We start from the raw sequence: 15,760 nt of genomic DNA on the forward strand, positions 1-15,760 counted from the left end.
AAGTTTTCATGTGTTCTGGCTTCCGTCACGGTCCTGCGTGCAACCAGTAGCGGTTTAGTCCTGCTGGCCACATGACCTGGAAAGCTATCTGTGGACAAACACCAGCTCCCTCAGCCTGAAAAGCAAGATGAGTGCCGCACCCCATAGTCGCCTTTGACTGGACTTAACCATCCAGGGGTCTTTTTCCTTTACCATTTTACCTGGGTGCACTCACTGCATATGGACTGGAGGATATAGTCGCTCTGTGCAATAAGACTCCAGGATCGGTTTGCAGGAAGCAATCAATGGCATGAAACTAGGCATGGGGTCTGTAAGCAGATGCCAGGACCTAGCAAAACAATTGGACTCTGTTCCAGACATCCAATGGATAGCCTGAAAGCTAATCAGATAAATTCACATTACTAGTGGATTGGAACTAACATGGTTCACTCATCTGTATTAATTTGACATTTGGCCTGTGCTGACTGTTGTACTCAAAGGTAACTGCCAGTGGTTTCAGTGGGACTGAATTTAAGATTGCAACCCCAAAAGATTTATTAGCACTATGAAGCCAATCACTTTTATTCTTAATAATAATATTGGATGTTTTCGTAGTTCTTTCTGATCTGCTAAATAAATAAACGGGGAAATGGGGTGTTTTGCAGAGGTAAAAATCTCCATGCTAAATAAAATGAGCACCACCAAGTGCACTATTAAGAGACCATCTGCTGAAAATGAACCAACATATGGCGATTTGCATTTCAATTTTTTTCTAGCATTGTAGCTTACTTCAAAATAAGAAAAAAATAGAAACCTGCTTAAAATTATAATGAGGGAATTAGTAGTATATTAGCTGAATTTTCATAGCAAATCTGCCCTGTAGTGTATTGGGTTTGATATTATACAGCTTAGTTAGTGAAATTTGTATTTTAGTTAAAGGAGCAATGAGCAGGATAAAGTTTCTTTATTTTATGTCATAATCTGTTTATAGAGGTTGTCAACATGTGAACAAGAAGGATAAAATGGGTTGGAGCCAGATTGGCGCTGGATCCACACCTACCAGGGAGTGAGTCCCATTGAAGAGAAGCAGAATTTGTTCGGTGTTGTAGCCCTGATTCATAAAAAGCAGCCCTTTGATCACCAATTTGCTGGCAAGAATGTAAGAGGCCAATTAAGTAGGCTCCACTGCGGCAGTGCTAAGCAAAGGGTGAAACAGTGCCACAATATAAGGGTGGCACACAGGTGGAAATGATTCCATGGGAAATTAAACAGATAATAAACAGCACACTTCTTATGTGAAAATATTTCATTTTGGATACAGGTCCAGACTGTTAGCTGCATGTAGGTGGCATTGAAACCAATAGAGCAAGTTAGTCATGACCTCATCCTATTTATTCCAATATGAACAAAGTACAACTAATTTCAACCAAACTCTAAACAGGCTGATTTAGGAGCATGACATTTTCTTCTTTGCTCCTTCAGCTAAAGTTCAGGTTCATTTTCTGGGCATCTCGTGCCTTGATTATAGCAACCTTCTTTTGTCTTCCATTTGTTGCCTCACCTTAATATAAGAATTGGGGAGCCAGTGGCCCTCCAGATGTTGTTGAATGCCAACTCCCATCAGCTCCAACCAGCATAGCCAATGGTCAGGGATGATGGGAGCTGTAGTCCAGCAATATCTGGAGAGCCACCATCCCTGCTTTAGTCCCATGAGGTTGATGGGATGCAATAGGTTGATGAAGCTGGGCATTTGCTGGGGCCAGACACAGGCAAAGGATCCATCCTGCCACAAGAAATCATTTTCTGCTTTGTGCATATGACACAAAGAAATGGCTCTATGTCAGTCAGACCTTCCTGGCATCCTATACAAAGCAAGTCCTTGACCCTTGACAGTTGTTGGCGTGTCATAAAAGACTCTTAGGAGATGGGCCGAATAATGCCTCACATTGTATGAAGCACCCAGCACAAGGGAAGGTGCATCTCTGCCCCTACCCCAAGCCCTCTGAAAGGGAAGGAAAGCATTCCCTTATTTTGCTTCTGAAAAACCGAACCGACGTGCTGTTTCAGTGTTTAGAGATGGGACTGGATGATGCCACTATATATTTTCTGCCTTTCACTTTTTGGATTCAAAAAGTTGAATTGAGTCCATAACTATACCTTCTGCTGGAAGCTGTAACGAATGTATTTCTGAGTTCCCTTAACCTGAACATGAAAAGCATTGTGTCTGTGAATGCAGAATATATATATATATATATATATATATATTTAATTCTGAGTATTATTGTCTGTTCCACTATCTTCATTCTGCATGATTTAGATGTTTGCGCTCTTCAGGCAGCACCGGCGAGCAGGAAATGTAGCTTGCAAGATGACCTTTTTTTGTATTCCGGTATCACAAAGACCTTTTTTTTGTGCATAATTAAAAAGGCTTGTTAGCACTGTTACATACCTTTTATTTATGGCACTTAAGAAAGGCGCCACAGGAATCTCAGACTTATATGGGAATGCCCTCCTATGCTCTCTGCTTTTTTTCTCCCTAGATCATTAAGGACCAAAAGCTTCTGGTAATAGTTGGGGGAATGCTGCTGATAGATCTTTGCATCTTGATTTGCTGGCAAGTAGTTGATCCCTTGAGGAGGACGGTGGAAAATTACAACATGGAGGTATGTCATCACAACTTCTACCATTTTCACATTTGGTGTTGGGGGTTTCAATGCAAGACAGTGGATGAAAATATATTGAAAGAGGTCAGGCATGGGTTTTTTGAGTGGACTGGGAAGGAAGAAAATAATAATTCATGACAGAAGAAAATTGCATCTGCACTCTAAATACAGTCTTGCATCTCTGCCATGCTTAAGAGGTTTTAGATGCAGTAATGTTGTAAACACAGGGGAGTTCTCTGCAAAGAGTCTATAAGAGACGGTGTTGCAATAAATAATAGATTTTCAGACTCCATTAGGAGAATTCATGGGGAACTAATGCAAGCTAGACATAAAATGAAGACTTAAAATAAAGTCATCTGCTTAAAAAAAAAATCCCTATATGAAGAACTAAGCTTCCATTGCTATTGTGGATCTTTGGGTATTGTAATTGCAATATCCATTATTTTACTTGGCCTAGTTCACTTATGTATAATGTCTGGTCCTCTAATGTCATCTCCTGCAAAAGGTCACCCTGGAAATATAAAGGTCAAGGATGGCAGGCCTGGTAGCATGCTACTTGACTCATCAGACATTCTGGTTATATGTGATATATTCTCTGGAAGAAAAGTATTCAGAAAGTAGAAGGTCTTGAAGGCAGAAGAAATGGAAACCTTTAGCGAAAGGGGTTCTCTGTGTACAGTTGCATCAGTATGTTGAAAAAATTGATCTAAAATGGTTTACAGTGTTTGCTTACAAGTTACAGTGTTTGCTTACAAGTGAGCAAAAATAGTTTTTGCATCAACATAAGTGCTACCTTTTCTAACTTTGCTGCTTCCTATCTTCTTCTATGTCACAATTCTTATCACATAGTAGCGAAAGTAGCAGGGTTCTGGTGCGGCAGCATTTACTAAGGTTTGAAATGTGACTGTGTAGGTTTGGAGAGTCTCTGGTAGTTGTGGGAGATTGTGACTATTTTGATGCATGTAAGAGGCCGCTCATTTCTTCGGAGCAGTTCCCTGTTTATGAAATGCCTTCCCTGGTGAGGCTTCTCTCATAGCTCTAGCTCATGCTCTCACTCTCATTATTAACATTCAGAAGGAATTTTAAAACATTCTTGTTCATCCAAGCATTTTATGGCTGAAATATAGTGTTCCTGGTGACCTTGAAATTAGTGGCTGTGAGGATATGAAACTGTTTTCAGGTGTTTTTACTTTGTATTGTTTTGTTGCTTGCCACCCTGGGCTTGTTTGGGAGGAAAGGTGGGATAGACACTTTGTAAATAAATGAACATTATCTGAGAATCTGCAGCAGAGGTAACCAACATAGTACTGTCTCTGGCCATTGGTCATGCTGGTCAGAGCTGGAGAGAGCTGGAATCCCAACAAAATCTGGAGGGCACCATGTTGCCTATCCCTGATCTATGCAGTGTTCTCTGAATGACAACTTATATTGTTGATATAGAATCTGAGTGAGAGATGAGCAAGAGACCATTCCAAATAATTTTCTAGGATTGAGGAAGTAGCCAGACACTTGTTTTGAAATGTGCTTGCTTAATTGTACTTCATACTGTTGACAACAATCGTGTTGCTATATTTCTAAACCAGAGATAGTTAACTTCTGTTTTCTTCTGGGTCACTTTGCCAAAGATGGGCAATACAATAAATAGTACAATAAAGTTGGCATCTGTTAGCAGTAAGGATGGCAAATTCATGGAAGTTGTGCACTCAGCCAGGGATTTTTTTTCATCTAGAACTCGCCAGAATCAGTTCTGGCACCTCTCAGGTGGGTGCCATTACCATTCTAAGAGAATGAGGCAGTTGTTCATGATGAGTTTGGGCACCTCATTGTCTCCTACAACTTGATCCCCGTCCCCTTCCCTTATGAATGAATGTGTTGCAGTGATTTGTGTAAGACCACTTACTGTATTACTGGCAGAATGGTATTGTGGGCTTTCTGTTCTCACTGGAGAAATAGCCTTTAAGGGAACTTGTTTGCATCCGTAACTGTTTCATACATGCAGTCAATATAAGTTTCTGTATAATACTGCGATGATTTCAACCTATATTAGTCACTTCAAAATCTGGTACCTTAATATCTTATCTTAAAGGAGGCCTTACCTCACCCGAATATTGAATCTCCTTAGACTGGCAGAACTCCTTTATCCCTTTATATCCGGATGAAGTAGCCATCTAATACAGGGGTCAGCAAACTTTTTCCACAGGGGGCCGGTCCAATGTCCCTCAGACCTTTTGGGGGGGCTGAACTATATTTTGGAGGGGGGAAACCCCCCACCGACTCCCCCCTCCCTTCTCAACAGCACCAGACGAGCCCTGGTGACTGTTTACCTGTGCCTTGCGAGTGGCAGGGGCTGGCGGTTGCGGCAACGGAGGGATGATGAGCAAAGCAAAAGGGCTGGCTCCAGAGAGGGGCTGCTCTGCTTTAAATGGCACTGAGTCAACCGCAGCTCCTGTGCCTTGCGAGTGGCAGGGGCTGGTGGCGGAGGAACGATGAGTGCTGTGAAAGGGCTGGCCCCAGAGAGGGGCTGCTTAAAATGGCGCTCAGCCAACTGAGACTCAACAAAGCCCAGCCCCCTTCCTCCTCTAGGCAGGGCTGGGAGAAGCCAGGAGGAGGGAGGGAGGAGGCATCGCCATGGTGTGTGGGAGGGGGAAGGGATGGCACGGCCCAAACGATCAGAATCCCCATGCCGATCCACACGGCAATTTCTGGACTGTCTGTGGTCCAGATCCAGAAGGCAATTGGGCTGGATCCACGCCCCCCACTTGGCCTTAATTTGCCGACCCGTGTTCTAATGCATATCTGTCTGACAGCCAGCCTTGCAAGCTGTCAGTTCAATTCATGGCATGCCCCTGTTCAAACAGGCTCCTGCCACACACACATATATGCCAATGCCTGTCTTTGCCTCATTAGACTTCTTTTGTTCATGGCAGCTGTTTCTGTTGTTTGTGTAGGATCCTTCATCCTTCCTTGCATCTTGCATTCTACTGCCCTGTAGAACTTGTGGCACATCAAGCCCATACAGTACCTCACCACCAATGAATAGTGGTCTGCTCTGGGTTCAAAAGCCCTCTTGTTTTGCAATCCCAGGCAGGCAGCTAACACAAGCAGCTTTAGCAAGCATCCAGTATGATGAAGGGTCCCAAGTTCTGCACATAGTTCTCCCCATAGGTAGGGGAAAACATCATTTATTTAAAGGTACAAGTAAAGGGACCCCTGACCATTAGGTCCAGTCATGACCAACTCTGGGGTTGCGGCACTCATCTCGCTTTATTGGCTGAGGGAGCGTGCAGCTTCCAGGTCATGTGGCCAGCATGACTAAGCCGCTTCTGGCGAACCACAGCAGCGCACGGAAACGTCGTTTACCTTCCCGCTGGAGCGGTACCTATTTATCTACTTCCACTTTGATGTGCTTTTGAACTGCTAGGTTGGCAGGAGCAGGGACTGAGCAACGGGAGCTCACCCCGCCTCAGGGATTCGAACCGCCGACCTTCTGATTGGCAAATCCTAGGCTCTGTGGTTTAACCCACAGCACCACCCGCGTCCCATTTAGTTGTTATTTATTTATTAAAATCATTTATATTCTTCCTTTTTGCCCGACAAAATTACCTAAGCCAGTTTACAAGGTAAAAATAAATGAACTTCAGTCAGCTAAACCCAATAAAATCTGAGTCGAAACAAAGCAGGAGAGTATGTTGCATTATATGTCTAGAGGGCCAAAGTCTTGCTAGAAGGAAAGGTCTTCAAATGATGACAAAGAAATGCCAGAGAGTGGCCAAATGTATCCTCCTGGAAAGGAAGTTCAAACAGAGTTTGCAAAGCTACAGAGAAGGAGACTCTTAATGTTCTCACCAGCTATATTTTGGACAGTCAAGGGACACAAAGGGAATGAACAGATTTTAAATGTTTAAAACAGACATAGGGAACCTCTGCCCCCTGGGCCATATTAGGCCTAACAGTGGCTCCTAGTTTGACCCTGAGGCCAAGTCATTCCCACCTGCCCCACACCTGAAGTCATATATGATGTCAGGGGTGGGGCAAGTAAGGGCACAACTGCAAGGGAATAAGCAGGAGTCTGAAGATGCCCTCCCAGGTGTCCCTTGGCAAGTGGGACTTTTATTCAGTATCTTTTAAACATGGTGCCAATCAAAGTCTCACTAAGGTTGGTTGCACTTAAAAAGATTATTTTACCGCCACTGTCTGGTACATATTCATAAAACTGTCAATGTTTGCGTATTATTTTCACTAGATTACAAGGTGAAGCATTAATCATTAGCAACTCGAGATAAATTAAAAACACAAACAAAATGATTCAAAGATATGGGCAATTAATCTGCTGAAGCCAGTGGCTGTAATACTCCCTTGAAGAATTCCTAGTGAGAATTATCACCTGTGTTACCAATAGGGGGGCCGTCTTTCCATGTGTGTTTTTAGTGAATTCAGTTCACTTTTGTTCTGGAATTATTTTTTTAGTAAGAGTTCCTGGCCATTTCCTTCTCTTATCATTTAAGGCAGGAAAAAACAGAATGACAGGAACTACATCTGTTGCTGCCCCATAGTCGCCAGCTGCTTCTGTTGATATTGACTCAGTTACAAAACTGGGTTGTGAATGATTTACTAATCTTCCCCAGTCACTTGAGGGAAAGGACCTTCTCCTCCAGTGTCTCTGTGCTATTAGTTTCCAGTTTAATCCCCCTCTTTCATTGCAAAACATTGTGACGTGAACTTGGGACATACATCAAGAGGATTAGAGGGATGTGGAAGTCTGCAGCGTCACTTAAAACATACTGATAATGCTGATAATCACATATCATTAGCCCATATAGATATTTGCTGTGATATGCGCATTGTGCCCACTCAGGACTGTGTAAAGTTTGACATCCAGCTCAACAGTTCTGTGATTCTGTTATGACAAGTGAGGAGAGAAAATGACGGGTACCCCATGTGCCCCCCACCACTTTAAGACTACAGCAGCATCTCCTGCTACTGACCCTGATATTAATATGGTAGTACTGTGTTTGTGGAAGGGGCGTGGGTGGCGCTGTGGGTTAAACCACAGAGCCTAGGACTTGCTGATCAGAAGGTGAGCTGCCGTTGCTCGATCCCTGCTCCTGCCAACCTAGCAGTTCCAAAGCATGTCAAAGTGCAAGTACATAAATAGGTAGCTAAATACCTTCTAGCGGGAAGGTAAACATCATTTCCGTGCGCTGCTCTGGTTCACCAGAAGCGGCTTAGTCATGCTGGCCACATGACCCGGAAGCTGTACGCCGGCTCCCTCGGCCTGTAAAGCGAGATGAGCGCTGCAACCCCAGAGTCGGTCATGACTGGACCTAATGGTCAGGGGTCCCTTTACTTTTACCTTTACCTTTACTGTGTTTGTGGAATTTGCTACCCAGAGTCACCCATTTGGCACTGACTTGCGTTGTTCCTTTCCTTTCATTTAGTGGTTTTTAATTTTATCTCTGGCATATTGGATTTTATTGTTTGCTATAATTTGTTTGCTGACTTGAAGGTTTTATGGCATAAAGGGGAGGTTAGTATATAAATCTCCTAAAAATAAATGAATACATAAATAACAAAAGACGCTATCTTTTGTGCCGACTCTTATCCATGCCATTTCTCGAAGTGAGAAAAACAATGTTTAAAATCCTTGCCATATGTGCACACCCCACCCCCACAAACAGACACAACAGTGTACATCAACTCGCAATGTATTCTGCAGGTAAGCATTGCACAGACTGGGAGTTGTGAAGGCAAGTAAGGAGATTTAAAATACACATAGCATTGAGCTGTGGGCTTTACCCAGTTTTAACTACTTGGTGATATCACTGTGAGTAAGTGAAGTAGCGGGGAGCAAATATTTGCCTATTCATTTGATAGAAGTGAATAGGCAAATATTTTTGCATCTGTCTAAAAACAAAAGCGGTATTTTTCAATGCTAATGAAAGTCCACACAATTTATTTAAAAACCCCTGTTTCTTCACAGCTGTATGTAGTGTTAAAGCATCGGGGAATGTTATTTACCATTAACCAAACTCTCTTTTTAATGTAGTTTTTAGATCCATTTATAGGCCCTACTGCTTTCTGCCAACAGAAAATGCATTTAAAATTCCAGAATTACTATACTCTTTTCTTTAATCTTTCCTGCACTTATTACCTGCCTCCCAGCTGCTGTTTTATCCACCCCTTTCCAGTGTTTCTCTTTTCACCTTGCTTTGCTTTGACAGCACACATATTTGTGTATCTGTTTGTGTTCCTGCAACTGTCTTCTGCACAAGATGTCTCTCTTGGAAAATAAGAGCATATGCTATTAGCATACCTTGGTTTCTTTCAACCCTTCCTTGGTATAAATAAATAAGCTCTGTGCCTGGATAGCTTGTCTGTAGGAGTTAGCAAGCTGGTCCCCAGATAATGATCTCAAGACTTAGAATGCACAACCTTTTTTCTAACGTTGAGCAGCTCTGAGCCTGGTCAGTGCCTGGTTGGAAGAACAACTGTTAACGCTATTCCTTGTCTTCAGTTCCACAGTAGATGACAGATGGGATATGAACAAATAATAGCAGCACTCGTTAAAAATGATCACTCTGCATCCTACAGCCAGGTGTACACAATTATGGACAAAGGCATGCAACTAGACGCAGGGCTTTGTAGCTCAATGCTATTATGAGGAAAGGCTACAACATTTGGTGCGTCTTAGGGGGGGAAATGTGAGTAGGATGGCTGCAAAGGAGTCTTGACAAGTTCATGGATGATACGAATATGAATAGCAATTAGCCATGATCAGCGGTGCTGCTAGGTAAATTTAGATCCCGGACTTAATGTTCCTATGGGAGACTTCATTTCGATGGTCGTGTGTATTACTTCCATTGTGAAGCACACAATTAACCTTTCCCCACAACTCCAATCCATGCTTTGCAACTGCTTCTCATTTCTTATTAAGAAGGAAGAAAGGATGTTGTGGTGACCAGAATTGGCCCAAGCATGCCCATGCCAGGCTAGATGTTGACAGTGGGCTTGTTTCTTATTGACTACATTCACTCTTCTTCTTTTTTAACATAATTTTTATTGATTTTTTCTGTATTTCATCTTAGTTCCATACACATATTCACAACTTATATTATTTGCTCAAAATGAGCTTTGACTTCCTTCTGTCTCTCTTTCAGACATCCCTATGACATTTAACATATCTATTGCATTCTCGTGATCACTTCTTCATCATATATTAACCTTAAGAAATCACATTCTTATTTATAAATCAGCATCATAATTCCTCATTACAAAACATATCACATTAATGCTACAAACGTTTTCATATAAATACAATTTTCTTTCAAATAATAAATAAATTTGCTCCAGTCCTTTTGGTTTTTTTCTTCAGGTCGATTCCCAATTCTCCCCTTCAGCTTCGCCAACTCCACAAATTCTACCATCTTAGTTCTCCAATCTTCCAATGTAGGGAGTTCTTGCTGTTTCCACCTTTGAGCCAGGAGAATTCTCGCTGCCGTTGTGGCATACATAAATAAATTTACATATTTTTTATGAATTTCTTCATTAATTATCCCTAATAAGAATGCCTTTGGTTTTTTGTCAAAAATATATTTTAGTATCTTTTTTAATTCATTGTAAATAATATCCCCCAAAAAAACTTAACTTTAGCACAGGTCCACCACATGTGTAGGACGTTGCCTTCCTTTGCCCTACATCCCTTCCTTTGCCCTACATTTCCAACATAGTTTATCCTGGCACCTGTACATTTTTGCAAGCTTGACTACACTCTCTGCTGATCTCTAGGTAGACTTTCAGGAATCTCTTTGGCTCTGAACCTTGGCCCCAAAGTCCAACTGCAGCTGTGCTATTGGCAGTGTTTCTCAAAATCATCCTTTAAGGGTCACTAATTTTTCCAAGGGTACATACGATTACTAGACCCTGCACATTAATAAAAATAAAGACACAGATCTTCTCTGGCTTACAAGCAGCCTCAGCGCGCAACGGAAAGGAAGGGAAATGGAGAGAAAAAGCAGAGGAGTCTTAACATTGTGGAGAAATGAGGCACACAAGTCCAATTCAGGCCAGATCAGAGACTCTCTTACTGATATTTGCTGAGGAAGCGGTTACACTTGTTCTCATGAGAGTGCTACCCTTATGTGAAGGTACAATATCATTTAAAACGTCTTCTTTTTTCACAACTTGCATGTTGTTGTTTTAAATGGTACAAGGGGACTTGGTGGAAACATTGGAGAAGAAAGATATTGTAATTAATAGTGAAAGGTAGATGTTCTAAGTTATTCCCCCTCTCAGTCCTTTGGTTTAGCTACACAGATTTTAAGGTCAGGAGGAGCCATTGAAATAATCTGTTCTGATGTGTTGCATAACATTCACAAATTTAATTTCCTTTAGTTATTACTGTATCGAGCCCATTTAATCATACTCTCTGAAATATATCTTTTGAAAGGCCATTTATTCGGGATGATCTGGGCTGCTTGGCAAGCCGCATACATTCACACAACTTGAGAGATCTGAAGTATACTGGGATCTATTAGGTGGCGGGGTGGAGGAGGAATCTTTTGACAGTTCAGCTCCTTAAACTAAGTTTCCAATGGATTCAGTTTGACAATTTCCTCATGCTTCCTAAAGCATGCTTAGAATTTTGGCCTGAAAACTAAAATAGATGAGAGGAGGCCTCATGTGATAGCTCTGTTGATGAGTTATACCGTTTCAGACTGTAGTGGGGGCGGGGAATGCTCCCTATATAAAATACTTCCTTCTCATATAAAATTAGCCTGTCAGGGAGAAGGTTCTAGGTCATTGCACTCTGCTGCTTTGCAGTTGCAGAAGATAAATCATCAGACATTTGTGTTTCTATATTTGCTAATTTAAGCGTCCCAGTTACTTTTTCGCTGCTGATGCTGACACTTTAAAATATTCCTTCTTATTTTCTGTAAACTATCCCATTTCTCCTTCAGTTAATTTTTGCCTTTCAATTTCAAATGTGAGCCTCTGCCCTTTTTCATCTGCGGAAGCCACCCGTTTTCATAGCTGAACAGATATTGAAAGATATTTGTAAAACAAGCCCCTATTCATAATTGCTATAAAATGGTGACTTTTTGTGCTGCCTAGCCAATAACATACTGATCTGTCAGTGATTCTATACACCTTATGGCTATATATCCCCTCCCAATCAATGTAGCAACATTGGAAGATGAGTCTCTTCGAAGCACGAAGCCAATGAATTAATGTGACCATATGATCAAAAGCATTGCCAGATTTCACTTGCAAAAATGCATTTTTAGGGATCTAAAAGAGACATGAAATAATTACCCTGTGTAAGAGGCACGCATTGTTTTAGAAAATGGCCATTTATAATTTTAGATACTCCCAAGGATATTTTTATTAATGGCTACACGAGACCTCATTTATGAATTATAGATAGCTGTTTTAGGAATAGTTCATTCTGCTTCTCAATTTGTATTGCTCATCCCCACCAGAGTCCCAATTAGCTGATCTTCAGGGGGAGCAAACATTGCCGTCATCCACTTTCGCCCTTGGCTGTTTTGCTCCAATTTATGCCTCTCATACCAAGTTAATCAATGTACAGCTGGATGCAGCCATCTGAACTTTGCAAGTCTCTTCCAGGACTTGATGAAGCTTTCTTATTCATCTAGCCCACGGGTTCACCTAGTCCAGCACTGTCTGCTCTTAACTGGCAACGGTTCACCAAAGTCCTAGGCAAAATATTTCTCAAGCCTGCTGAGATCCCTTTTTAATTGGAGGTGTCAAGGATTAAACATGGTGCTTTCTGCATGCAAAGGATTCGTTTCATCACGGAGCTATGAGCCTCCTTATCAGTCTTACCTCGTTTGTAACGCCAGATAAGAGGTTGGACGTATTCAGCAATGTACGCTGACTCCACCTGAGGGGTGACTGGCTGGTATGAAGGACAGGGCATTCCTGTAATACCACCCAGAATATAGAACAATTTGCTATAGGAAATTCAGCCAGCTCCCTCTTTAGGTGCTAAATGAAAACTTCTTGGTTCAGACATGCTCCAGCAAATCTGAGTAAATGTGTACACACACCTCGCCAAACCTACAACTCCATTGGCACAAACCAACTGGCTTGGAACTCTGCAACCCCTACTTTAAATACCTGAGAGTTAATATACTTAAGAATCTATCTAAACTAGAAAAAATGAACTCTACTGCTTTGATAAAAGATTTAACAGCTAAGCTCAAAAATTGGTCAAAGCTAACATTCTCACGGATGGGCAGAGCTTCTGTAGCAAAAATAACTCTATTATCACACCTTCTTTACTTATTCTGGGTCTTACCAATAGACATACCCATCTCTCATGTTAATAATTGGCCAAAAAATAAATAAATACCAGATTTTGTTAATGCAAATAATATGCCTTGCCTACCTCATGAAACCCTTTATAGGGACAAGAAATAAGAAAACATAGTGATACCTAACCTAAAATGGAATAAAGACTTTGCTCACGTTCACAATATCCTTTTGATTTTACAAGGCTCAGACCAGGTTCTATAGTTAAAAATGGAGGATGATAGAGGTCAAGACTTTATGCATTTGCTCCCTTATCAGAAAATGGAGAGCAAGAAACTAGTAGACATAATTAACCCTTTTCTAAAATCAGATTCAGATCTAAAGAGTAAATCCTGCTCTGTCTACATAGGCTTCTCCTGTGGTATGGAAGCCTGTGCCATTAGGATTCCATATTACAGGAGAAGCCTAAGATATGCATATACAACAGGCTCCCCTCTTCAGACCTTCCTCTGAGTCTGAACATATAGGAGGAGGGGGCTGATGGGAATTTGGTGATGAGGTGAGGAGTGGTTTCTCCTACTCAACAGAATTATTCTGAGCACACAAATAGGGCGTGTCTCTGGCTCCTTGTCCTTTGGCTTATCTTACTGTATATGATCTATTTCCTGCCCCCTCCCAGTTACTCCTAAAGCTATGTAATGAAGGTACCAGGTGAACCTCCCAGGGGAGAGCTTTCCACAGATCTCTCAGCTAAACTGACTACTTTCCCTTCATAGAAGTTGGACTGTAGATGTTCCAACAGCTTTGTTTCCTGAGTAGTTGGAATGTTCATAAGTAGCTTTCTACACCATCACAGCAAGGGACGCGGGTGACGCAGTGGTCTAAACCACAGAGCCTAGGGCTTGCTGATCAGAAGGTCAGCAGTTCAAATCCCCGTGACGGAGTGAGCTCCTGTTGCTCAGTCCCTGCTCCTGCCAACCTAGCAGTTCGAAAGCACATCAAAGTACAAGTAGATAAATAGGTACCACTCTGGTGGGAAGGTCAACGGCGTTTCCGTGTGCTGCTCTGGTTTGCCAGAAGCAGCTTAGTCATGCTGGCCACATGACCCAGAAGCTGTACGCCGGCTCCCTCGGCCAGTAAAGCGAGATGAGCGTCACAACCCCATAGTCGTCCGCAACTGGACCTAACGGTCAGGGGCCCCTTTACCTTTATACCATCACAGCAGTTTAGCCAATTAGTATCAAAGGTTTTGCCACTGCAACACATAGTTTACATTGCTATGTTCAGATACAGATGATTTTATAGTTTCCCAGCCTTGCTTTGGCAAATCCTTTCTTCATGTTCGAGTTCAATATATGTAGGTCAAAATTTAAATAAAAAATATATGTAATTTAAATTCCAATTGCCACACAATTCTATCAACTAACAGCTTGAATTAGCCACTCACACATACACACACACACACAAATTATCGAAGGAGTGTACATTATGAAAACATGTAATTGACCAAGGTAATGTCTAAGGGTGCTCAGCCTGAGGCAGAACTTGTTACCCAGTTTGCTCTTTGAATGCAATTGCATCCATCCGTTTCTTCTATCTAAATTGCATCATTTTATTTTATTTTAATCACGCCCGTCTTTAGAAGCCAAACATGTCTGCGTGGTAGAACTCATTTGCAAACCCAGCCATTCTGAAACTCAGGAGGCAGGCAGCCAGAAGTTGAAAGTGAGAGCTGTCCATTTCAGCATCTTCTGCCTGCTGGCTACTGGCACTATTCCATGATGGGCAAAATTAAAGGTTTCATCCTGCCCCCTCCAAAAGCCCTTTCAAAACCCACTGTTGCTTAAATAGAAGCTGACTTGAGACCAGCTGAAAGAGATGTTTCGTGTTCCTATACAAATAATCGCTGTCCCTTATTTTTTTATATATATAAAAAATCATTTTCCACATCAGTTTCTAGGGAAACAGATGACATTGTGATAACTGGAAGGCACAGCAGTAGAAGCTGACTCAGCTGGTGGCCAGTTTTGTTTCAGTTTCCATGGGAACAGATTTGAAATAGGCATAAATAAACTCACAAAACACAGACAGTTCTATGAAGGGTGGACAGGCATCGTTTCCCAGTCACTTACCTGGGTTTCCTCCCCCTCAGCAGGCATTGCACTAATGAAATTGGCTTAATGTCATCTTTCTAGCATGGGATATGCTTTCTAAGAACGGCCAGCACCGGGTCATTTTAGAGGAAGGTGTGTGTAAAATAGCTGCAGTCCTGTTCCATTAAAATCAACGGCAGCTTTGTTGTTCATGTTAACAGTTGGAGGATTGCACCCGCAGCAATTGTGAGTAAATCTGTCCTCTGAGAACAATATTGGCTGAGCCCTTGTACCTGAAAATGGCTTGTGCGTGGAGCAAGGTTCTGTTTTAAGGCATAGCTTGCAGCACTGGTTTCCTCAGTGTACTTATAGGTTGTGATTTAGCAAAGTCATGTAATCGTTTGCAAATCCTGAATTGTATTCAAGGCTTGTACATGCACACACTACAATATGCAAAACCTTGCTGGATGTGAGTTAATGATGTTGCATAAAACTGTTCCTCCCTTCCTGTTGGAGATGGAGACAAGGAAGGCTGGCTGCCCTTGAACTCCATGTTCTGCTTTAATTTGTTTTTATTTTGAATAGTTTTAAAGTCAGTTGGCTCAGCTGTTACTGTTAACTGCAACATATAGGGATCTGTTTTACTTTTTTTAAAAAAGTGGGTTTAAATGCCATATATTTTAATTGGAGGACAGATGCTTGGGAGAGCACATGTTTTGACTCAGCTGATAAGTAAGCTCATCTCCACAA

General features: G+C 41.8%; 1 protein-coding gene across 1 annotated transcript in view; it reads left to right on the top strand.

Moving 5' to 3' along the window:
• GABBR2 (gamma-aminobutyric acid type B receptor subunit 2) overlaps nt 1-15,760 on the top strand; it is a 293,156-nt gene that overhangs the window by 199,267 nt on the left and 78,129 nt on the right. Inside the window, exon 13 of the mRNA XM_081920031.1 lies at nt 2,520-2,642. Coding sequence (XP_081776157.1) covers nt 2,520-2,642 — 123 coding nt within the window. The remainder of the gene's footprint in view (nt 1-2,519; nt 2,643-15,760) is intronic.

This window comes from Podarcis melisellensis, assembly GCF_964234715.1.
Source record: "Podarcis melisellensis genome assembly, chromosome: 7".
Lineage (NCBI taxonomy): Eukaryota > Metazoa > Chordata > Lepidosauria > Squamata > Lacertidae > Podarcis > Podarcis melisellensis.